We start from the raw sequence: 24,714 nt of genomic DNA, 5'->3' as shown, positions 1-24,714 counted from the left end.
TCTGAGGACAGGTAAAGCCGAACTGAAGATAATCATAAAAGAAAAGGATTCTGTGATTATATGCCTGAAAGAGAGCATGTGTGCCCCACGCGACGCACCTAAAGTAAATGGCTATACAGTATATCACCGTAATCGAGAAGGAGGTAGACGAGCTGCAGGAGGTATACTAACTGCAATAACATCTGGTATCGACAGTGAACTAATCAACATAGAAACACATCTCGACGCCATGATCATCGAAGTAGGCCCACCTTTGAACACGAACATAATAAACATCTATCTCCCGCCGAGCGATGATTTAACTTACGACGACATTAACGAAACTGCTGAAACAGGCCGGAAATACCTTTCCACTAGTTGGTGACTTGAACGCACACCATCCTTTATGGGGTTCTACTAGCATCAGTCCACGTGGACAACTTATCGCAGACCTCATTGAAAGCATAGAATTGAGAGTGCTGAATTCCGAAGAGAAATCCCATGTCAACAATGCCACAGGTAATCTTCCGTGCATAGATGTTGCATGCTGCTCAACGAAACCAGCGGGGCTGCTCAAATTGACAATAAGTGAATATACTCGCGGCAGTGATCTCATACCAATGATTCCCCGGAGCGCTACCGAAACAGAAAACAAGAGCCAAGTGGAAAATAGAGGAGGCCGATTGGAGAACGTACCAATCCGTGATAAAGTTCGAAACAAAAACTGAAGCTGTAGATCAAATTCAAGAAATCACACAACAAATTTTAAATACGACCCAAGCAACAATAGCAAAAACGAAAGGATATGTCCAGAAAAAGAGCGGGCACTAGTGGAACTAGCTCGAAAGATAAAAAGGCGGGTGGGTAATGTCAGAAAAATAACTGGATGTCGTGAATACGAAAAAACTGACACGCTCCCATCACTTTTCCGAATATCAGTTAGTTGATTGATTGTATGAATTGTGCAAGCTTTCTCCTTTCTCACTAATAGAGTTTGAAGCGATGCACTTACATTAAAGTACAGATTAGTTACATTAAACAGCTACTATTCTACAACTATATATTCCAAACTTGAAACAGTTCCTTTTTAATATGCTGTAGTTTATTTTTATTGAAGCTATGAAGTTCGAAGATATCAGATTCTTCTCGAAATTTGAGTACGAGACAATTGCAATGGCCTGGTCTGAAATGTATCGACGATCTTCGGTATGCAAGAGTAATTTTAATACTAATAATGATAATAATAATAACAATACAGATTAATCTGTATTATATATATATATATATATATATATATATATATATATATATATATATATATATATATATATATATATATATATATATAGATATATATATATATATATATATATATATATATATATATATATATAGATATATATATATATATATATATATATATATATATATATATATATATATATATATATATATATATATATATATATATATATATATATATATATATATATATATAATCGCACCGAGCTGATCCTTGATCTTCGAAGGTTTTTTCTCTTCCACCACCATGTTTGTTGTCGACATCGAAATCGCCATTTTTAAAACGTTCTTTTACTCAGAGCAGCATCACCGTAAGTTTTTGATAGTATTCGAAGCGCTTCAACTGCATTTTTTTCAAATTGTAACAGAAAAGAAACTTCCCGCAAATGGCGAGAGTTGGGCACATAAACAGACATTTTCGAGCGTCAATAATACGAAAACAAGAACAGCTGTCACAGAAACGTCGATGACAATTTGTTAGGCACTGTACACACTCACTTTAAAGGCATTATCATCTACGTATGTTGACCAGTCTCAGCCGGTACAGCCACCTATCGGAAAACGGCGGTAAGTTGTACACCTGACATATATATATATATATATATATATATATATATATATATATATATATATATATATATATATATATATATATATATATATATATATATATATATATATATATATATATATATATATATATATATATATATATATATATATATATATATATATATATATATATGTATGTGTATATGTATAACTAAAATACAGATTGAGTGGGCCTTGCTGGACTTTTTGGCTGTCTTTCTACCGGTTTTCGGTGTCACCGTGCTGACGGTGTATCGTGCGTTCAGAGTAGCTGCTTTAACTAAAATGACGCTTCGCTTTTTTCCAATTACAGGATTCACAGGCTCGACAGGACAACTACCAGAGGAGGGGGAGTTGCCATTGCCATTAAACGATCCATTCAGCACAGGCTTCTGTCAGCCTTTAAATTGCAACTTATAAAAGCCATCGGAATTGAGATTGCAACGACGATGGGACCTATCATCATCATTGCAGCGTACTGCCCCAAACAAACAAATCTTCGAGATGGTACGTGTGCATCATTGAAGCGAGATCTGGCAATGCTCACTCGACGACAGAACAAATTCATCATTGCTGGAGACCTGAACGCACGGCATGAGCTGTGGGGAAACAAAAGACAGAATCGAAACGGATTTGTACTTGCCGAAAATTACGAAGCTGGACAGTACAACGTTCTCGCTCCGGATCAAAGAACGCGACTTTCCAGATCGGGAGTTCATTCCATTTTGGATATATTCATCAGCAACATCGCCATAGACAGCTCTCCAGTTGTCTTCAATGAGCTTTCTTCCGACCACTTTCCAGTAATATTGACGTTGGGATCTTCACCAGAAACAGAGCCTATTCAACCTCGTAGAAACTATTATCGCACCGACTGGGTCCAATTCCAACAAATCGCCGACCAACTTATTAATATCAATTTGCCACTAGATTCCCCGATGGAAATCGATGCGGCCCCATCTTCCTTCCAGCATTCAATCACAGTCGCTCGTGATAGGACGGTTCCAGTACAACATATGCCGAGTTCCTCTCTTCAAATTGACAGTGTCACCAAAAAACTCATCCGACTTCGAAATATCTACAGGAGGCAGTATCAACGAACTGGCATCCTAGATAAGAAGACTTCTTATAACAACTTAACTAGGATAATCCAGGAAAAGATATCTGAGCTTCGCAAAAGGAACTTCCAGCAAAAGCATCGAGAAATTCTCCCACATTCAAAGCCCTTCTGGTCCTTAACAAAGGTGCTTATGAAAAAAACCGAAGCCGATTCCTCCTCTCATGTCACCCCAGGATACAGCTGAACGAATACCTTTAATCACACCAGTAGAGAAAGCAAATGCGCTAGGCCAGCAGTTTGTGTGCTCTCACAATTTAGGACTCAATATTGTTAGTCCACATAAAAAAGCCGTTGATAATAGCGTAGCTGAGGTTGACCAATCAGACAGCTTGGTTCCTGAGGAAAGTAGAGTCACTGCGAATGAGCTGATGGCTATTGTGAAAAAATCCAAAAATATGAAGGCCCCCGGTTTCGACAACACATTCAACATTGAGCTGAAACATTTGAGTATTCGCTCATTTGTCTTCTAAGCTAAAATTTTGATTAGGTGCTGGGAGCTTGGTTACTTCCCTTCAAAGTGGAAGTTAGCTAAAGTTATCCCAGTTTTGAAACCGGGGAAAGATCCTTCCGTTTCCAAGAGCTATCGGCCCATCAACTTACTCTCTGCCCTATCCAAGCTGTTTGAAAAGTCAATACAAAGGCGAATTCTTGCTTTCGCAGATGAACAGGATATATTACTAGAAGAACAGTTTGGGTTCCGGAAAGGAAGATCCACCATCCACCAACTCACAAGGGTTAACAACGTCATCCAGCAAAACAAATCAGTGTCCAAAACGACTGCCATGGCAATATTAGATATTGGAAAGGCATTCGATAATGTGTGGCACGATGGCCTGGTGTTTAAACTGCATCGGTATAATTTTCCCATGTATCTTATTAAAATTATCGAAAATTATCTTGCAGATAGATCATTCCAGGTTGCTCTGAATAATTCACTTTCAGAAAGATTTACCTTTCCTGCTGGTGTACCCCAAGGAACCATCCTAGGTCCCATCCTATACAACATTTTTACATCAGACATCCCACCTCAGCTACGCTATCAGCAACGGCTCTTTTATGTGGACTAACAATATTGAGTCCTAAATTGTGAGAACACACAAACTGCTGGCCTAGCGCATTTGCTTTCTCTACTGGTGTGATTAAAGGTATTCCTTCAGCTGCATCCTGGGGTGACATAAGAGGAGGAATAAGCTTCGGTTTTTTCTTAAGCACCTTCGTTAAGGACCAGAAGGGCTTTGAATGTGGGAGAATTTCTCGAAGCTTTTGCTGGAAGTTCCTTTTGCGAAGCTCAGATATCCTTTCCTGGATTATCCTAGTTAAGTTGTTATAAGAAGTCTTCTTATCTAGGATATTACTGGAAAGCGGTCGGAAGAGAGCTCGTTGAAGACAACTGGAGAGCTGTCTATGGCGATGTTGCTGATGAATATATCCAAAATGGAATGAACTCCCGATCTGGAAAGTCGCGTTCTTTGATCCGGAGCGAGAACGTTGTACTGTCCAGCTTCGTAATCTTCGGCAAGTACAAATCCGTTTCGATTCTGTCTTTTGTTTCCCCACAGCTCATGCCGTGCGTTCAGGTCTCCAGCAATGATGAATTTGTTCTGTCGTCGAGTGAGCATTGCCAGATCTCGCTTCAATGATGCACACGTACCATCTCGAAGATTTGTTTGTTTGGGGGCAGTACGCTGCAATGATGATGATAGGTCCCATCGTCGTTGTAATCTCAATTCCGATGGCTTTTATAGGTTGCAATTTAAAGGCTGACAGAAGCCTGTGCTGAATGGATCGTTTAATGGCAATGGCAACTCCCCCTCCTCTGGTAGTTTTCCTGTCGAGCCTGTGAATCCTGTAATTGGAATTAAAAATGAAATTCCAGATGAGTTTCTGTTAAAATAGCAATATCGGCATTTTTCTCTTGAAAAAAGTCGGATAATTCTGCAGTTTTTCTCCTGAGTGAGCAAGCATTCCAATTTACTACAACCAGCTCATTATATTGCATATCCGATGATGAATGTGCCTAAGGCGTTGATTTGATCTAACCGCGTTCTGCAGTTTCGTAGTTTTGTTGTCATTGTTACAAAAATGACGATCAGCTGTTCAGCAGAGAATAAGTCACCAGAGTTATCCTTTGCTTGAGGTTGATTATTGCCCCACAAAGAAAAGATTTTGGAAGAAGAATCTTTTTGTGAACTAGCGGCTGAATCTTTTGGATTGCTGTGAGGAAGTGGCGGCAAATTTGAAATATCCCTCTTCGGTGGGAGCCTTGGGTAGGAAATTAACTTCATCCTTCTGTGGAACATTCTTGTGCGTTGATTGTTTACGGGAAGCCTGTTGTCGAATTTTTGTGAACTCAGCACGTTTGGGACACGATTTGCTAGTAGATGGATGGTCGCCATCACAGTGCACACATTTTACAGCGATGTCATCTAGTAGACAATCGTTGGTATTGTGTGATTCGGCACATTTCCTGCACAGACTTTTCGTGCGGCAATTCCTCGCTCCATGACCGTAGTTCAAACAGTTCGTGCACTGTGTGACATCCCGATGTACCGCTTCATACTTTTGACATTCGATGATTATGTGGAATCACGATTTTATCGTTTTCAGTTGACTCATGGTGATGGAGCCCTTCTCCAGATGAACCAGGTACAGTTAATCTCTAAACTTTTTGTCCGTTTTATGTCGTTTCATTTTAAACACAATTACAGACTTTAGTCCAGCCTCCGACAGTGCCTGCTTTAATTCGGCTTCCATCATGTCGGGTAGTCCTCGAAGTACAACCTTCATAGGTTTGTTGGCGGCAATATCGTGTGTGAAGTATTCCGCTTTTGTCTGCTTCAGTTACAATTCCACTGCTTTGTAGTGATTCAAAGCCGGAACAGTTATTTTGTAGCCTTCAGTACAGAAACGGATTTTTGCCTGTAGTCCTTTGTTGATCAGCGTGTTGAAATCCGAGCGTAGAGTTGGTGGGAAGCCCTTCAGGTAGAAAGGCGGCATTTTTTCCTTCTTCTGCAGTTCCTCTTCGACATCAAATGGCAGATCAGCGTATTGGTTGTTACTCAGCAAACGGTCGTTTACCTGTACACCACTTGGCTTCAGACGCTTAACATCCTTTGGATCATTCTCGGATCTATGGCGCGTTTTACCCATGGCTTGGATAGGTAGACAGCTATGCAAGCCATGGATAATAAAAGATAAAACAAAATCGAAATTAGTCGTACTAGGTTATTCGTCTATCCACATCGAGTGTTATATAACGAATCACGCTATTTCTCACATTACATTTCATTTTATACCTGCTACTGGCAGCGTTGTACGGACAGCCCCTTTGCTAAAATTCCTTTCCTCTTCGCAGAACGGGAAACAGTGAGACGATATAAAAAAGAAAGTTAGTAGAGCGGTAGCCAGTAATACTTAATTGGCTGTCTAGCTGTTAACAGCATCTTGTGGAATTTTTACGCAGAAACACGCACACAGGAAGAACAGTTAAGGGAAAGGCAAAGTCCCACTCAAACCGTGCTGGTCTGCAGTTCCCAGTTGGGGGCAGAATCCATCGTTTGCTCCGGAAGGGGAACTACGCCGAGCGTGTCGGTACCGGTGCACCGGTCTATCTGGCGGCAGTGATGGAGTACTTGGCTGCCAAATTAGCCGGTAACGCTGCCCGTGACAACAAGAAAACGAAAATCATCCCTCGCCATCTGCAGCTGGTCATTCGTAACGACGAGGAGTTGAAAACCCCGTCCTTTTCAGGACGACCACATCACTGTGATAAAGAAATATTTAAGATTGCTTTAAGTTTAGCCAGTTCTGGCACGCCTGGAAAGTAGAATGCGCAAATCAAGTGGAAACTTCTATTCTAACAATTTGTTCATTTTTGTTTTCGGCCGAATACTAAAGAATTCACGACAAAAATACATATTGATCTGTATACGTGGCAACTCTGTTTCGCACGGCATATTTGTGTACTAGTATAAAGATATGTTCAACACCATCATTTCAACTTTCGCATTGCCGTTCGTAATTGAATGTGTTAGTGACGGTGCAAATTATTTAAACTTCTCGTGTGTGTCTTGTTTCGGCAACAGTTGCTCGGAAAATGGTAGGAAAGCGACAAAATTCAACTAGTTCTTTATGATGATCTTTAGCACTGAAAAGTGCTTTGAATGGGCTATGCTGGACTTTTTGGCTGCCTTTCTACCGGTTTTCGGTGCCATCGTGCTGACGGTGTCTCGTACGTTCAGAGTAGCTGCTTTAACTTAAATGACGCTATTTCTCACATCACATTTCATTTTATACCTGCTACTGGCAGCGGTGTACGGACAGCCCCTTTGCTAAAATTTCTTTCCTGTCCGCAGAACGGGAAACAGTGAGACGACAGGTCCTCGATGTTGCTCTCGTGTGTCTTATTTATGGAACAGTTGCTCAGCAAATGGTAGGAAAAATGAACCACTCAACTTTTATATGGATGCTCTTGTATAGATGCAGACATCTCGCGGTTTGATTGGCTGGTGCTGTCATGGGTTGAATCAAATAGGTTTTTCAATAGTGTACTATTGAAAAACTTCAATGTTGTTGTTGATTCTATTGGTAGTTAGATTATATAAATCCTTCTACGGATCAATGAGCTATGAGCTTTAAAAATACGAAAAAGGCAAACGCGCCTTATGAATTATCCTCTTTGACACTCGTTTATACCAAACATTTCAGAAAAGTTTTATTTTGAACTATTTGAGATTATGTCACACAACTGAAAATTTTATCATAAAATTGTGATCATATTTCCGATGGCATGTCGCAAGAATTATGTTGATTCATTAGATACAACAGGAGATATTCACGATCAAAAACTTATCACTCTCTCAAAGGGAGAAATTTTGAAAAGGCGCCCCATAGTAAAGTAAGTCGTATTCACGACAAAAGCAAGGATAAAAGCCTTACGAAAATTAAAATCCTGTAAGGAGCAAACCGGTGAAAAAGACAACCTAACTGAAGCGTATCGCCTGGCTAGAACATCTGTTAGAGAGGCAGTAACCAATGCAAAGAAAGATAGCTGGGAAAAACTGGCCAACAGTTTTAACGCGAAAACACTCAAGGCAACAAGGCAAAAGAAGAAGCGTCCTTATTAGTGCAATCAAACACAACGGCGAAATAGCTACCACTGATATAGCAATCGCCGAAATTTTGGGAAACGCATTCGAAAAGATATCGAGCAACGCATCGTACAATGTCGAGTTCCAAGAAAGAAAAAGGCAAGTCGAGGCAATACCCCTAAGCATACATAACCAAATCGAAGCAAAATACAACCAAGCATACAGAATGAACGATTTGGAAGAAGCATTGGAAGGACTGCGTGGGTCATCACCTGGCCCTGACGACATCCACTACGCAATGATCAGTCATTTACCGTGAGATTGCAAAACACAACTCCTTGAAGCGTACAACCGATTATGGTTCGAATCAACCTACCCTGAAGATTGGACAATATCAATAGTAATACCAGTGTTGGCGATTGCCGAAAATTTGACAGAAGCTGCTATATTGCTATCTATATTGTATACAACATTTTCAATCCGGTAGAAGATGATACAAGAACTCGAGTCTCTCAATGCATGAACCGCGAGAGAATTTTTCTACATTCCTTCGTTCCACTTCATACTCTGAGTATTTCACGGCCCTGAAAAAAATTACTGTCTGATAATGATCGTTGCTGTGTAAAATTTCTCAAGAGAGAATCGCAAGTTGACAATTATCGCAGAAAATCGAATCGATGATTCAACTTGATGATTCTCATACTAGGTTGCAATATTTCAAAACCCTTGTGTGGAGCATTCACATACATTTTCATAGACACAACTTATACAAAGATTATATGCACATAGTTAGAATAAGCGGCAATAGTAAAATGATTCTATAGCAATTATCAACTGCCTGTACAGAATCGGATCGCGAAACGAGAATAAGCGACCGTTTGTTGCTTCAGAGAAGATCCCCACAGCAGTGTGCTAACCTTTGATTCTCAGAAATGTCATCGAGAGAAATTCGCTCTCGCACTGGTGTCGATTCTATGTTAAATGAGCCATGGTTTTTGTTGTTGCGATGATTTCCAACTCTTTGGTACTGATTCAATCGTTGAAGAGTTGCCAGTGAACGTTCTTTGATACGAAAAAAGCCATCCTTGAGTAATACCAATCTACAAAGGTAAAGGCGAACGCTCTAACCCACGAAACTACTACCATATACCTCAATAGCTGCCTAGGAAAGGTCTTCGAACGAATGGTAAACAACCGGATAATCCATTTGCTCGCAACTAGAAACATGCTCGAAACAAGAAACATGCTGAGTACGCATTGCGGAAAGAAAGAACCACAGTTCACCATCTTGCGACAATCGAGGAAGAAATATGGCATGGTATGTCCAAAAACCACTATACACATGCTGTATTTCTAGTTGTCATGAAAGCATATGACACCACCTGGAGAAGGTTAATCCTTCAGAGACTAATCGATCATCGAATTGGAGGTGAGATGCTTTATTTTTTTTGGAAAAAATGCTTAGAGTGAGATCCTTCAGAGTCCTTGTGAATGGCTACCTATCTAACGCAAAAACCATGGAAACAGGACTTCGTCAAGGATCAGTTCTGAGTGTAACCATGTTCCTAATCGCGATAGATACAATCACGCAACATCTTCCCTTCAACGTGAAGTGCCTTAGTCCCAACTACAAAATGCACTAAAAGCGATAGAAGACTGGCAAAGAGAGACCGGATTCAAAATATCCGCCGACAAAAGTGTAAGTGTGATCTTCAGAAAATCTCGTTTCCGTAAACCACGTCACCCAAACACACTCCAACTCAACGGCACAATCATCCCACGAGAAAATAGCCACAGATGCTTAGGTGTGATATTTGATGAATGTTTACAATTTAAAAAAAATGCAAAATAAATAAGAGCGAGCTGCCAGCAAAGAATTCAATTTCTACGTAGCACACCTGAAGAAACTGGGGAGGAGATAGATGCACTCTAACGAAACTGTACCGATCAACAGTCCTCGAGAAGCTACTATATGCTGCCCCGGTTATATCTGGAATGAGCGAAGCTTCACTAAAAAGGTTATAATCAATACACAACACTGGTCTAAGAATGTTAACAGGTGCACCCCGCACGAGCCCGATTCGAAGTCTGCAAGCAGAAGCAGGAATTCCAAGTATATGAACACTCCTAGAGAACTTCAGTATTTGCAACACGTAGCGCAACAAGCTCAGAGGCACATAACTACGAGACTCACAACAACAACGATACCTCTGGCGAAAATGTCACCCTAAGCAAAGAAACACAGGATATTGGAAAACTCCCGGGAGATGCACCATGCGCAGTTAAGAAATAAAACTCGTCAAGACGGGAGGGGAAAACGTCTTACAAAATCTCAAAATCACATTACCCACGCTAACAATGTTTACATATCCCAGCACCCTGGCAGAGACCGAGGATACCCACGGACAAAGAACTTTTTAGACGCCTGCAGCAAGGAGCTCGTCCTGACGAATTACGTACGATGTTCAGCAAGCTGAGAAACACAAGATACCGTATCCACAGCTACATCTACACAATGAACGAAATGTGTGGATACAGCGTAATCTCGGATGATTGAACTATTAGAAAACGAATACATAGTATGAATAGCATCTACACGGCAGAAAGTCTGGCAGTAAAAGATGCATTAGCATGGGTTGCAAGTAGGAAACATACAGGGCGTTCGTAATATGTACCGATTCAATGAGCGTAATAAGCTCTTTCGAAAAATGGAAAACACTTAGCAAATGGAAAGATAGCGTCGGAAGTTCGTATATCCAAGCAAAACAAAAAGGTACAGAAGTGGTTGTTTGTTGGGTACCAAGCCACTTCGGTATCACTGGCAATGAACAAGTAGATCTAGAGGCCAAGAAAGCACTTAAAGCAGCGCAAATGGATCATGACAAACTGGACGTCAATGACCTCAAAACAGTTATGAAGAATTGCATATATTTAAGGTGGCAGCGTAGCTGGGATTTTGAACGTAACAGAAAATTACGGGAAATAAAAAACACCATCATGCTTTTCAAAGAGGCAATAGGCGAAAATAGGAAGAAAAGCGTGAAACTGTGTAGACTTTGCATAAGACACACTGCTTTCACACATGGATACTTACTCGAGAGAACCGATGCAAATTCGTGATGCAATGCGATGTACAAACACGAACAGGATTTCCGGCTAACATGAGAGAAGCCCCCGCAGACGACTCGGAAAGAGGTAGGAAAGTGTTGAACTTTTTCAAAGAAGTTGACTTGTACGATAACATATGAATGAAAATGAAATGTAAATACATTTTTTTGTGACGGACCTTAATGACAAAGTTATAAAAGGTTCTAAATATACAAAAAAAATATTATCATTAATTTATTTATTTCTTAATTTAAAAATTTATTTATATATTTATTTTTTCATTTATGTATTTATTTATTTATTTATTTATTTTTTTATTTATTTGTGTATTTATTCATGTTATTATTTTTTCATTAATTTAATCATTATTAAATATATTTATCTGATAACAAAATGATCGCAGTACTTTCTGTACAAACTTGTGAGATGGCTCACCAAAATCGAAGAGATGTTCAACAGTGCCAAATACCTTCAAGGAAAATGTTATCGGTTCGTAATACCCGAATATCGTTCGATGAAATCTCGGCTGCAGAAAACAGGTGAAGCGCAGTGATCATTGTGAAGCATGGAGCATTTTTTCAAGTAGACAGAATCTGTGACGCCGGGTATAAATGAACGATATATACAAAAAAAATCTGCGACGAGTCCAAATCACCGTTAATCAGTTTTGCCACTAAAATAACTTATTATTATTATTATATCGTTTATTTACCCCCGGTTTTAACCTAATAATGGTCGTTCACCGGGTATGTATCAGATTGGGGTAGGGGTTTGGGGGTGGCTGGGAGATATAAGGTGGGGCATTTCGGGGAAAGGGGGGAGAGTTTTTACATAGAGTCAACTAAAATAACTTGTTGAATTTGTATAAATATGTAGAAAGAGTGTGCAAAATAGACGATAGACGATGATGCTTACTGTCTATAAAAAGGGAATAATTTTTTTTCTAGGGGGTGAATATGGTCTAACACTTTCGAAAAATCATATTTTTTCTTTGTATTTTGCTAAATTTAACATTTCAAAAATGTTTCGTGTAATTTTCAAGTCAATCGAATAATTCTGAGCCTGTGTACCAAGCTCTTACCTTTTTCCAGTATTAGATAATAAAAGATAAAGGCCCATAACTTTTTAGAGTTTTGTTCCAATAGGCTTGGAAATTTGACAAAACATTCTTGAAACTCACTACAATAAAATACAAAGAAAAAATAAATGATTTTTCAAAAGTGTTTGACCCCACCCGCAGGAACTCGGCCAATAAAATATTCACCGGTTTATCGTAAACATGTCTAAGAAATTTGATTTGATTACCTTAGTATTGTGACTACGTAAAGGTAGCATAATTAATAGTCATTTGATTGGAAGCTTGTATGAATGATTTATTATGATACACATTGTCTTATTAAAAATTTAATAGGATTTTCGTTTTTATTTAAAAAGTTAAAATACAATTAAAGTACTGGTAGACCCTTCCATGCACTCATAATAAGTTTTATTGCCACGTCAGTATGAAACTGTCGGCATACTAATTTAAATTAAATTTGAAGATAATATTACACTTTTTAAAATATTATAGATTTACCTCAAAACTTCAGTTGAATTCAGCATTGTTTCGCATTTACTAGCTTTCGATAAAGATATTCCAGCCCACGAGTCAAACCGTCTTGGTTCAATAGTCAAATCCATAACATAATAATTAATAGCCTTGGAAAAGTCCCTATTTTTGAAATAGAAGTCAGCAAGGAGATAAAAAATGGGTTTGATTTTTAAGCTCAAAATCTCATTGTTATAAACTGGTGGTAATGTATGATCAGCGTCATTGATAAAGTTCATCATAGGAGTTGTTTGTTTCGCGATATCAAATTTGTCTGACAGTATTGACAAGATATGTTGAAACATTACTTCCGCATCTGCTGATATTGAATCGATTCTAGAATGATAAAACACATTAAAATTTATTGGTTTGCAACGAATCTAGAGACGCTTACTTGTATGAATTAAATTCTGGTAACACATCGGGTCGGTAGATATCAAACAGTTGAATTGCTTTCTCATAAGATAAGGATTCTTGTATCGCTTCGTGGTCTTGAACATGACGCATTCTACCTTTCTTCGGCGGATATCCGTAGAGACAATATGTTGTTTGCTCTAAACATTCATTAATGATTTCACGATATGGTTCTAATAAAGGTGCTCTCAGTTTAGGACCAATAACATCGAGCATCATGAAGAGAATTCGGCTGTTCTCTTTGGAACACCATTGCCGTCTGCGCAGTGAGAAATGAAATCTGTTTCGGTAATAATTATACATTTACCAATTGTTTTATACCTTCCAAGGAGCTCATGTGCCACAAAAAACATCATAATGGAACTACATAATGATTCTTCATCCGTTTGATAGGCGAACGATTCGTCATCTTTCGAGCGACTTTTTCGTGAAACCGTAGTTATGTCATCTTCTCTGCAATGTGAAGCGTACAATAAATAATTATAAATAACAACTAAGGCGTTATGCAAAAATTACGTCACGCTTAAATGATATGGTGAGGGGGGGGGGGGGGGTGTTTCAAATATTTAGACAAGGGGGTGAGGAGGGACTTAGCAAAACGTCACGTCACGGAAATACGGAAATTTGACTGTTAGACGAAATCGAAATTATAAAAGTTCTTAATGTTTTTTGGCATTTATAGAGAGTCGCACTGAAGTTATATAAGGTGGAATTAATGTAGGTATATAATGCGTTGTGGTTACTTAAGATGTCATGTTCGAATGACTATGTTGCCAATAACGAACCCAAACGTCATGAAAAAGTTTGCTGTGCATAGTCTTTTAGGTGCTTAGAAACACAAAACTCCGTTAAAAATGAACGGATTTTAACAATCTATGGCTATTACCGTGCGAAATCGAAGTCTAAAAACATATTCTGTTCTTAAAGTCTATTATAACAGATATTGTCATAAAACTTCGCATAATTCAAAAAGTAAACATCCAATCTCAAAACCATTCAATAGCGTTCAAAGTGATGGGAAGACCTTTCATTTGCGACTAATTTGATAAAAATCGGTCCACTCATTCAGTGATCTGTGGACCTAGGAAAATTTTTAGGTTCGAGCGAATTCTATACTTATTTTTGCCTTTCTCATATAGAAAGGCTATGCAATCACTGTGAAAATCGACTTTTTAACCGAGGCCCGGAGGGCCGAATGTCATATACCATTCGACTCAGCTCGACGAACTGAGCAAATGTCTGTGTGTGTGTGTGTGTGTGTGTGTGTGTGTGTGTGTATGTAACAAAAATATGCACTCACTTTTCTCAGAGATGGCTGAACCGATTTTCACATACAAAGATTCAAATGGAAGGTCTCATAGTCCCATAGCTTGCCATTGCATTTCATTCCGATCCAACTTCCGGTTCCGGATATATAGGATGACATGTACCAAAAAAGTGAAAAAAATATGTGTTCGTTACAACAAGGATCACCCCAGACTACATCCCTGGCCATCAATAGTCGATACAGTACCTGCACAGCATCTATAACTACCTGATTCAGTTATATACAACGTGAAGCATCATTGGCATTTACTACTAGCATCTTCAACACAATGATAACAATGACGAGAGAGTGAGATCCCATCAACCCATCTATTGCACGATCGGAGTCTGGATTCTAGCCTGGTGATTGCCCAAAATACGATCTAGAGTCAGTCGAAATTGGATCCTTAGCAAGAAAGGGCGCAAGGCCCGTACGCATTTTAACTTGTTAGAATTAAGAATAAAATATAATCGTAGTTATACTCGTATGAAATAAGTCTAAAATAACTGTGTTCTTTTTTATAAAAATGTTAAGTCAGTAAAGCGCGAGTTTTTTATTATGCATGCATGCATGGTTATTCCCGAGTGATTGTCCGGAGAAATACTGCAAGGCATTAACGAGATTACCAATCGATGTTGGAATTTGCCATCCCAATATTCAAGCCGCTATCGAAACCAGAAGGAAGGTATTCGGCCGGTTCCCAACATTATGGTCCTTCGAACCGGATAGGACAGCAATAGGATCAAAGGAATTATTAAAACTGTCGACATTGGGTCGACGCTTGCATGCTTGCGACGCTCATCGACGCCATTGCGATTGAGGTCGAAAGGTGGAGGTCACCTTTTTCCGCTGCCATTGCTCAGGAGAAACAAAAGGCACTTTCGCCATAGCAGTTCAGACTGACGCCACTTGGCTTGGACATCTTGCGCCAAGTAATTTTTCTGAGGTTAGTTGAACACCTATATATGTCCAGCCGAAGCTGGCATTCAACGTACAATACTAACACCGAATCTTTTGCAATTGTGACTGCTTTGGAACGAGTTTGGGTTCTCCTGCTTCCTGGAGTTCCCAGTATCCAATTTGGATGTCTAGTCGATGTCGTAGGACGATCACTGACTCGCGCCGAACTTTGTTGCTCAGAAGTAACTGCATGAAGTGGAGATCAGCTCGCACTGTACGATAACAACGCTTATTTCTCAACATTTCCGGAGTACTCGAGCCACAATGGTGTCGTTTGAGAGATTTTCATCCGACGAGTGAAGAGAAGAGGCAGCGCCAAAAAACTGTTGCTCAGGTTAGTGAATAGATGGTATATGTCGCCGAATCTAGGCGTACAGAAAATACACTTTTGATAAAATTTATATCCTCTTCGATTCCTTCGTTACACGTGTGAGCCCTGATGACCCGCAAGGGTATACTGAAGTTAAAAGGTATTGCATATAGACTTGGATAGTCTTCTGAAGACGTCATTGGTTGAGGTCACAATTTTCGTGCTGTTCAATTCTTGGGTTACTCCTGGAATTATTGTCTAGGGCGTATTCGCCTGTTTCGTCAGGTCAGTGAACTCTACAGTATATGCCAGTCTGGCTAGGGTAGTACGCAGAAAATTACACAATACTCCTTCTCATTTTATTGTCTCTGCACTGTGAGATCCTATCAACATGCCACCAGCTGCATCATCAGCGAAAAAGTCACCGTCATTGAAGAATTTAACTACTAAATTGAAGGATAGCCAGACATCACTACTGGATATATGGAATTTTATCGAAGACTTTAAGGAAGATTCGACCGCATCTCAAGTAACTGTGCGATTGGAGAAGCTAGAAGAATTGTGGGAAAGGTTCAGTGAGACGTTGATTGAGATTAAATCCCATGACGATTTTACAGCAGAAGATGAGGCTTATGACAAGGAAAGGCGAGAATTCAACAACCGTTATTACGAGGACAAGTCCTTCCTTATGGATAAACTTAAGGAGAGGGAAGAATCATCCGTGTTGGAGCAATCTTTGCGAGGAAATGACACAACGGTACATGGCACTCTAGATAATGTTCGTCTTCCTCAAATCAAACTGCAGACTTTCAACGGAGATATAGACGAATGGTTGAGCTTTCGTGACTTGTACACTTCACTCATACATTGGAAATCGGATCTTCCAGAAGTGGAGAAGTTCCACTATTTAAACGGGTGTCTTCAAGGAGAACCGAAAAGTATTATTGATCCATTGAAGATCATGAAGGCTAATTACTTAGTAGCATGGGAGATGCTATTGAAACGGTACAATAACAGCAAGCAACTTAAAAAGCGCTTCATTGCTTCCAACACTTGGCAAGGAATCAGTTAGTGAATTGCAATCTCTTTTGGAAAGTTTCGAACGTGTCGTACAAACTCTCGATCAGATAGTTCAGCCAGCCGATTACAAGGACCTCCTGCTCGTGAACATGCTTACAGCGCGACTCGACCCAGTAACACGCCGAGGATGGGAAGAGTTCTCGTCTACAAGGGAACAAGACAATTTGGCTGATCTCACCGAGTTTCTTCATCGTCGTATCCGTGTATCAGATTCGCTACCTCTTAAGCCTGCGGACAGTAAGAGTGTTCATCTACCGTTCAAACAGAAGCTATTAGCAACGAGAACTAGCTCAAATTCAGCACAAGCGCCTGGGAGACGTTGTGTGGCCTGTTCTTCCAATCATCCTCTATTCCAATGTAACATGTTTCAACGACTGTCTGTGTCGGAACGTGACGCCATGTTAAAATTACATGTTCTCTGTCGGAATTGTTTCCGGGCAGGTCATCAAGCCAAGGAATGCCAGTCGAAGTACTCCTGCCGGAACTGTAACGGACGTCACCACACTTTAGTCTGTTTCAAACCACGAAAGGAAAGGGACATGAATGAAGCGAATGATATTAAGACTAAATTATCTTCCAACAAGGAATCAACGATTACAACTCCATCCCAGGTGGCTAACGTGGCAGCCACTGAAATTTTGGCCAACCATGCGTCGTATGAATGTTCATCCCAAGTTCTGTTAGCAACTGCTGTAGTCATAGTGGAAGACGACGAAGGCAATCAGTATCCAGCACGTGCTCTGTTAGACTCTGGTTCGGAGAGCAATTTTATCACGGAATGTCTATGCCAGAGATTAAGAGTAACTCGAGATAAAGTGAATATCTCAGTTCTTGGAATCGGTCAAGCTGCTACGAAGGTTAACCACTGCATTCGAGCCATGGTGCGCTCACGGACTTCAAGGTTTTCACGAGATTTGGACTTTCTCGTACTCCCCAAGGTAACAGTTGACCTCCCTACAACTACGATCAGAACCAATGGATGGAAAATTCCAAATGGCGTAGAACTGGCCTATCCTGCGTTTTTCGAATCCAAGAAGGTGGATATGGTGCTTGGAATCTTGTCTTTCTTTGATTTCTTCAAAACTGGCAAACAAATTTCTCTTGGGGAAAACCTACCGACGCTCAACTTATCGGTATTCGGGTGGGTGGTATGCGGCGGAGTAGTCAATACTCGCAATTCTATTCGCATCAATTGCCATGTCGCTTCAACAGATGGGTTGGACTCATTGTTAGAACGGTTTTGGGCTAGCGAAGATATCGGATCCAGCAAACCCTATTCTCTGGAAGAAAGGCGTTGTGAGCAGATTTTCCAGCAAACGGTTTTACGCGAGAAAAATGGCCGATATACTGTGGCACTTCGAAAAACCAAGGATGCTCTCTTACGACTGGGTGAGTCGAGAGACATCGCATTTAGGCGTTTACAAGGAACGGAACGAAGATTGGCAAGAGATGCCAGTTTACGCGAGCAGTATAAGGCATTCATGAATGAATATATCCAATTGGGTCACATGCGAAAGGTCAACCAATATAGCTCGCCTCAAAGGTGTTATTTACCGCACCACCGGGTGGTAAAGGAAGCAAGTACTACTACAAAGGTACGGGTAGTTTTCGACGCCTCCTGTAAAACGTCTTCTGGAGTATCTCTGAACGATGTGTTACTGGTGGGGCCAGTAATACAAGACGATCTACGGGCCATAGTTTTGCGCTGTCGGACTAGGCAAATAATGCTGGTCTCAGATGTGAAGAAAATGTTTCGCCAGATAAATGTTCGCTTTGAAGATCGATCTCTACAGTGCGTTCTTTGGCGATCCTCTCCGGAAGAAGACGTTGGAATCTACGAGCTAAATACCGTAACATATGGAACCAAGCCCGCTCCGTTTTTAGCTACCCGAGTACTGAAGCAGTTGGCAATGGAGGAGAAGGTTAACTTTCCACTTGCAGCACGAGCGGTGAGCGAAGACACGTATATGGATGACGTAATTACTGGAGCAGATGATGTGGAAACGGCATTTGAATTACAGCATCAACTAAATCAAATGATGTCAAGTGGAGGCTTTAGGCTCAGGAAATGGGCTTTGAACTGTTCCAAATTGCTAGAGAACATACCATCGGAAGAGTTGGCAATTCGAGACTTGGAGGAAGCTCTACCGTAAAAACCTTGGGGCTCACGTGGCTGCCAAGGCTCGATATGCTGAAATTCCAATTTAGTATTCCTGTGCAGGAAGAAAAAGTGACACTCTCCAAGCGGGTCGTTTTATCGATAATTGCTACCTTATTTGATTCCTTAGGGCTTCTGGGAGCCGCTATTACCACGGCAAAAATATTTATGCAAGGTTTGTGGTTGCTTCGAGATGAAGAAAACCAACGGTTGGATTGTCAAACTATACCGAGATTGGAACTCTGCGGTGCATTACTGACAGCTCAATTGTATGAGAAGGTCCAGAATTCTTTAAAAAGAAAGTGGAAGACCTATTTCTGGACAGATTCAACATGCGTTCTACGGTGGATTCAAGCTCCTCCTACATCCTTTACCACATATGTGGCCAACAGAGTTGCTAAAATCCAAATCATCACTGAAGGATGTTTTTGGGGACACGTACCTGGTATTGAAAATCCTGCGGACTTGATTTCTAGGGGAATCATGCCGGAAGAAATCGTGAAAAACAAATTCTGGTGGCAAGGACCGGTTTGGTTGGAGTATAGCCAGAAAGAGTACACAAAACAGCTAGAAATATTACCCGAAGTTGGCGATGAAGAAAAACGACGAATCGTAGTGGCCAATATGGGTTCTTCATTGAATGAGTTTAATGAGTACTACTTCAAGAGATTTTCGTCTTACAGTGACATGATTCGACGAACTGCTTATTGGTTAAGGCTTATGAAAATTCTTCGTAAATCCAAACACGACCGAAAAGATGACTCATCGCTTTCGACTATGGAGCTGCGTGAGGCAGAATACACGCTAATTGGGCGAGTGCAAAAGGGAAGTCTTTGTCGATGAATGGAAGGCGCTGCTGAAGGGGAAATCTGTACCCGCGAAATCACCGTTGCGATGGTATAACCCATCTATAACTGATAACGGAATCATTAGAGTCGGCGGACGATTGAGTAAATCCGAGGAAGGGGACGACACCAAGCATCCCATACTTTTACCTCCTCGTCATCCTTTTACCCGCATGTTACTACAACAGTATCACGAGCGTCTCCTCCATGTGGGTCCACAGCTTCTCTTGGCAACTATCAGACTGCGTTATTGGCCTCTACGAGGAAGAGATGCCGTCAGACAAATTGTACACAAATGCCTGACGTGCTTTCGTTCCAGACCAACCAAGATTCAGTAATTTATGGGAGAATTACCCGCAGCCAGAGTCACGATATCTCATCCATTCTCTCGCACTGGCGTGGATTATTTTGGCCCAGTGTATCTTCGCCCAGCACCACGTCGTCCAACCGTTAAGGCTTATGTTGCGCTTTTCATTTGCCTGTGTACCAAGGCCGTACATCTCGAGCTTGTTTCGGATTTGTCAACAGATCGTTTTCTTTAAGCACTTCGACGATTTGTCGCAAGAAGGGGGAACTGTTCAGATATATACTCTGACAATGGCACAAACTTCGTCGGTGCCAGGAATAAACTTCGAGAATTTTTACTGCTGCTGAAGGATAAAACACATCGCGAAGCTGTCTTCAAGGTATGCGCCACTGAAGGTATTCAATGGCATTTTTCTCCACCCAGCGGTCCGCATTTTGGAGGCAGTTCGTTCCGCAAAAACACACCTTTTAAAGGTAGTTGGAGAAAATCCCGTATCTCCTGAAGACTTGACCACACTACTTGTGCAGCTAGAGGGATGTCTCAATTCTCGACCGTTGACGCCTCTATCGGATGATCCCAACGACTTAGAACCTTTGACGCCATCGCATTTCCTTGTCGGAGCCTCACTTCAGGCACTACCAGAACCTAATCTTGAAGGGATTCAGTTAAACCGTCTTAATAAATGGCAGCTAATGCAACGTAAATTACAAGATTTTTGGCGCAGGTGGCGTCGAGAGTACTTGTGCCAACTTCAGGCTAGAACGAAACGCTGGAAACCGCCAGTTCATATAGAAGTGGGAAAATTGGTCGTAATCCAAGACGACAATTTACCTCCAAAGCGATGGAGAATGGGAAGGATACAGGAGCTACACTCTGGTGAGGACAACGTAGTACGAGTCGTTACCTTAAAAACGGCTACTGGAATGTTGAAACGGCCTGTCGAGAAATTGTGCACGCTGCCGCTACCAATCGACGAATTTAAGGAGACAGAGAGAAATGAAGTGTAATCACCGTTCCCGTCCCACTCCCCATAGAATCGGATGCTTCTGTTTTTTTTATCTTTTCAGAAATAGTCAATTTCTGGGTGGGTGAGGATGTTGGTTACAACAAGGATCACCCCAGACTACATCCCTGGCCATGAATAGTCGATACAGTATCTGCACAGCATCTATAACTACCTGATTCAGTTATATACAACGTGAAGCATCATTGGCATTCACTACTAGCATCTTCAACACAATGATAACAATGACGAGAGAGTGAGATCCCATCAACCCATCTATTGCACGATCGGAGTCTGGATTCTAGCCTGGTGATTGCCCAAAATACGATCTAGAGTCAGTCGAAATTGGATCCTTAGCAAGAAAAGGCGCAAGGCCCGTACGCATTTTAACTTGTTAGAATTAAGAATAAAATATAATCGTAGTTATACTCGTATGAAATAAGTCTAAAATAACTGTGTTCTTTTTTATAAAAATGTTAAGTCAGTAAAGCGCGAGTTTTTTATTATGCATGCATGCATGGTTATTCCCGAGTGATTGTCCGGAGAAATACTGCAAGGCATTAACGAGATTACCAATCGATGTTGGAATTGGCCATCCCAATATTCAAGCCGCTATCGAAACCAGAAGGAAGGTATTCGGCCGGTTCCCAACAATATGCACTCACTTTTTTCAGAGATGGCTGAACCGATTTTCACAAACTAAGATTCAAATAAAAGGTATTATGGTCCCATAGCTTGCTATTGAATTTCATTTGAATGTGACTTCCGGTTCCGGAGTTATATGGTAATATGTGAAAATTTGAGAAAAAGTTTACACTCAATTATCTCGGGAACAACTCAACCGATTTTCGCAAACTAAGATTCAAATTAAAGGTCTTATAATACCCTAAAAACATTGGAAGTGGAACATTTTATCAGGATCCAACTTTCGGTTTCGGAACTAAAGAGTGATAAGTGGAAAATTACCAATTTTATTAGTATTTTTCCACGAACGATGGTTAAAAACAGGTACAAATCCCATAAAACTGTCCGATAAATTCTTCTAGTTTGCAGAGCTTGTTAGTTTGTAGGCATGAAAACTTAATTCGGCACTACTGGTCCCCTCTTTTTCTGTTCCGAGAGCACCGAAAGTGGAGAAGAAAAACTCCTAAAACTAAATTTACCTCGATTTCTCTGCGATGCTTGAACCGATTTTCACAAATCTTGATTTGAATTAAAGTTCATACTGTATTTAAACCTACTGTGAAATTTCATCCGGATCCGACTTCCGGTTCCGCAGTTGCAGGGCGATTAGTGTCAAAGTTTTCAAATCGCCATATAGAGTGACAACATGTACAACACCTAAAGAAGAAGAAAACACAAAACAAACGATGCGTGCTTTGTTCTATTTCGTATGCAGAAGTAACAGAAACGCAGGTTTGTTTCGTTTGTTAGATTTCGTTTGATTGGTTTAATCCAAATAGAGCATGAGATAGTATGTATAGGTTTAACTACGTTCAAAACTGTTCCTATTTGTAGGTTATATTTTTTGGTAGTAAACGAACCAACTTCGGCTATTCCGTTTATCTGAATCCGGTTTCGCAAGAATTGGAAATAGTGATCAAAAACTGCAAAAAGGATCTCACTTACTTTTCTTGGAGATGGCCAAATCGATTTTCACAAACTTATAGGTTCAAAAGAAAAGTCTTACAGTTTCATACGGAATTCCTTAATTTGTTGTGGATACTACTTTCGGTTCCGGAACTACAGGGTAAACAGGTTTTTAGAGTTTGTGAGATTAGATCCGAACAAATTATCATATTTCTATTCAATAAACAGTTATTTTTGCGAATTTCACGATTATATTTATGATGTAATGAGTAATATGAGAAAGGCATCATTACACCACTAGGTGGATTAAAATAGGTTTTTATATTTATAAAAAGGGGTAATAAAAGAATTTAATATAATCTTTCGATCACTTCATGCGCACGTGGAATATACAGAAAGCTGTTTTAATTAGTGTCATGATGCTTTTCTTATATTCGTTTTTTGTTTCAGCTGGACAGCTCCTTCTGGTAAAATGGAGTGATTTCCGATTATGAGAATACGATCACTTTTCCGGTACCTGTAACTAAAATTTGACATACCCGAAATCAATGGATTTGGTCATCAAGTGCCCAGACCTGCGCAACTGATGAATTATATGACATCCAGAAGTACTCGATTTTTCTGTGTCATGTATAGAACACGTTGTTGAAATGTAATTATTTATCCTTATCAGCTTGTAGTTCCGGAGATGTATCCGGAGACGCAAGACGATTGTCTTGCGTTGCTCGCAACAGAAATTATTGCTCGTAAAGAACGAATGGCATCAGTTTTCCTCGACATCAAGGGGGCATTCGATTCAGTTTCTATAAATATCTTAGGTGAGAAGCTGAATCAGCACGATCTTTTATCAGTTTGGAATAACTTTTTTTATAATCTATTGTCTGAGAAACACATGTAGTTTCGGGAATGGTGATTTGTCGACAATACGATTCATTTACATGGGTCTTCCTCAGGGCTCAAGTTTAAGCCCCTTTTATACAATTTTTACGTAAACGATATCGACGAATTTATCAACACATATTGCCCGCTAAGACAACTTGCCGACGACAGCGTGTGTAAAAAATTACTAACTCAACATTTCTGTACCATAGGAAATTAATGCACACTGGGAAAACTGGAAAATCGATCTAAGAGACTCTTAAACTTGAAAAAGAAGTATGATGCAGAATGCCAGAAAGATTAAAGAAAAGAAACGAATGAATAACGCGGAAATAATACAAATGAGATAGGTATGTAAAAAATAACCATCCCGAAACCAGAAAACGCCCGGTTGACCCAGCAGGTAAACCCATTAGATAGATTATTATTATTGTTATCACTATTACCAGTATTACATCATTACATTACTATTACAATTATTACCATTACATTCCATACAAATCATTTCAACAACTTTAAAAAAACACGAACACACAATTTACATTATCACAAAACCTGATCTACGACCATTGTCATTACAAAAACAACAACTAAACTATAAAAGTACGGGTGTTAATGTCAGAGACATAACTTGATGTCGTGAATATGAATAAAACGGACACGATTTCTTTATACTTTCGAATTCGAATTGATAGTTGATCGATTGTGTAAATTACGAAACTTTTCTCCCTTTCACTACTAGAATTTTAAACGATTTTTGACGTCGATTATCTCATTTCGGATTTGCATAATTCATTGAATGAAACTATCAAGATGCTGTACAGGATTCACTTCTGCCTTTTAGAAGGATCTAATTGTGGAATTCTCTACGATAATTAGCACAATTCGGAACATTTTTCTCGAACGATCTTCGCACAGCGAAAAGTGCACGAAGCAAATCAAATTATTTTGGATTTTCGCTAAACTGATGATTTTTACCTTCGATTTGCAAAGAAAATAATCTTAATAGTTCTTTAGATAACATTTAGAGCCATTAGAACGGCTAATGTCGTTAACTTTTCGTTTTCTTTCTCTCCAATGCAAA

At 40.0% G+C, this 24,714-nt stretch overlaps 1 protein-coding gene across 11 annotated transcripts in view; it reads right to left on the bottom strand.

Moving 5' to 3' along the window:
- Positions 1-24,714, bottom strand: part of LOC131427388 (calcineurin-binding protein cabin-1-like) — a 1,620,795-nt gene that overhangs the window by 1,001,077 nt on the left and 595,004 nt on the right. For 10 of the 11 annotated variants that reach the window (XR_009229264.1, XR_009229263.1, XM_058590537.1 and 7 more), the window contains 3 exons: positions 13,514-13,645; positions 13,173-13,472; positions 12,767-13,114 (listed from right to left, as the gene is read on the bottom strand). Coding sequence is in view for 9 of the 11 variants with exons in the window: in XM_058590537.1 (XP_058446520.1) it covers positions 12,767-13,114; positions 13,173-13,472; positions 13,514-13,645 (780 nt within the window). In the remaining 2 variants the exon portion in view is untranslated. The remainder of the gene's footprint in view (positions 1-12,766; positions 13,115-13,172; positions 13,473-13,513; positions 13,646-24,714) is intronic. The other variant, XM_058590535.1, reaches the window with a different exon arrangement.

Source organism: Malaya genurostris, chromosome 2 (genome assembly GCF_030247185.1).
Source record: "Malaya genurostris strain Urasoe2022 chromosome 2, Malgen_1.1, whole genome shotgun sequence".
In the NCBI taxonomy this organism is placed as follows: Eukaryota; Metazoa; Arthropoda; class Insecta; order Diptera; family Culicidae; genus Malaya; species Malaya genurostris.
This window is presented reverse-complemented; position numbering and strand designations above follow the sequence as displayed.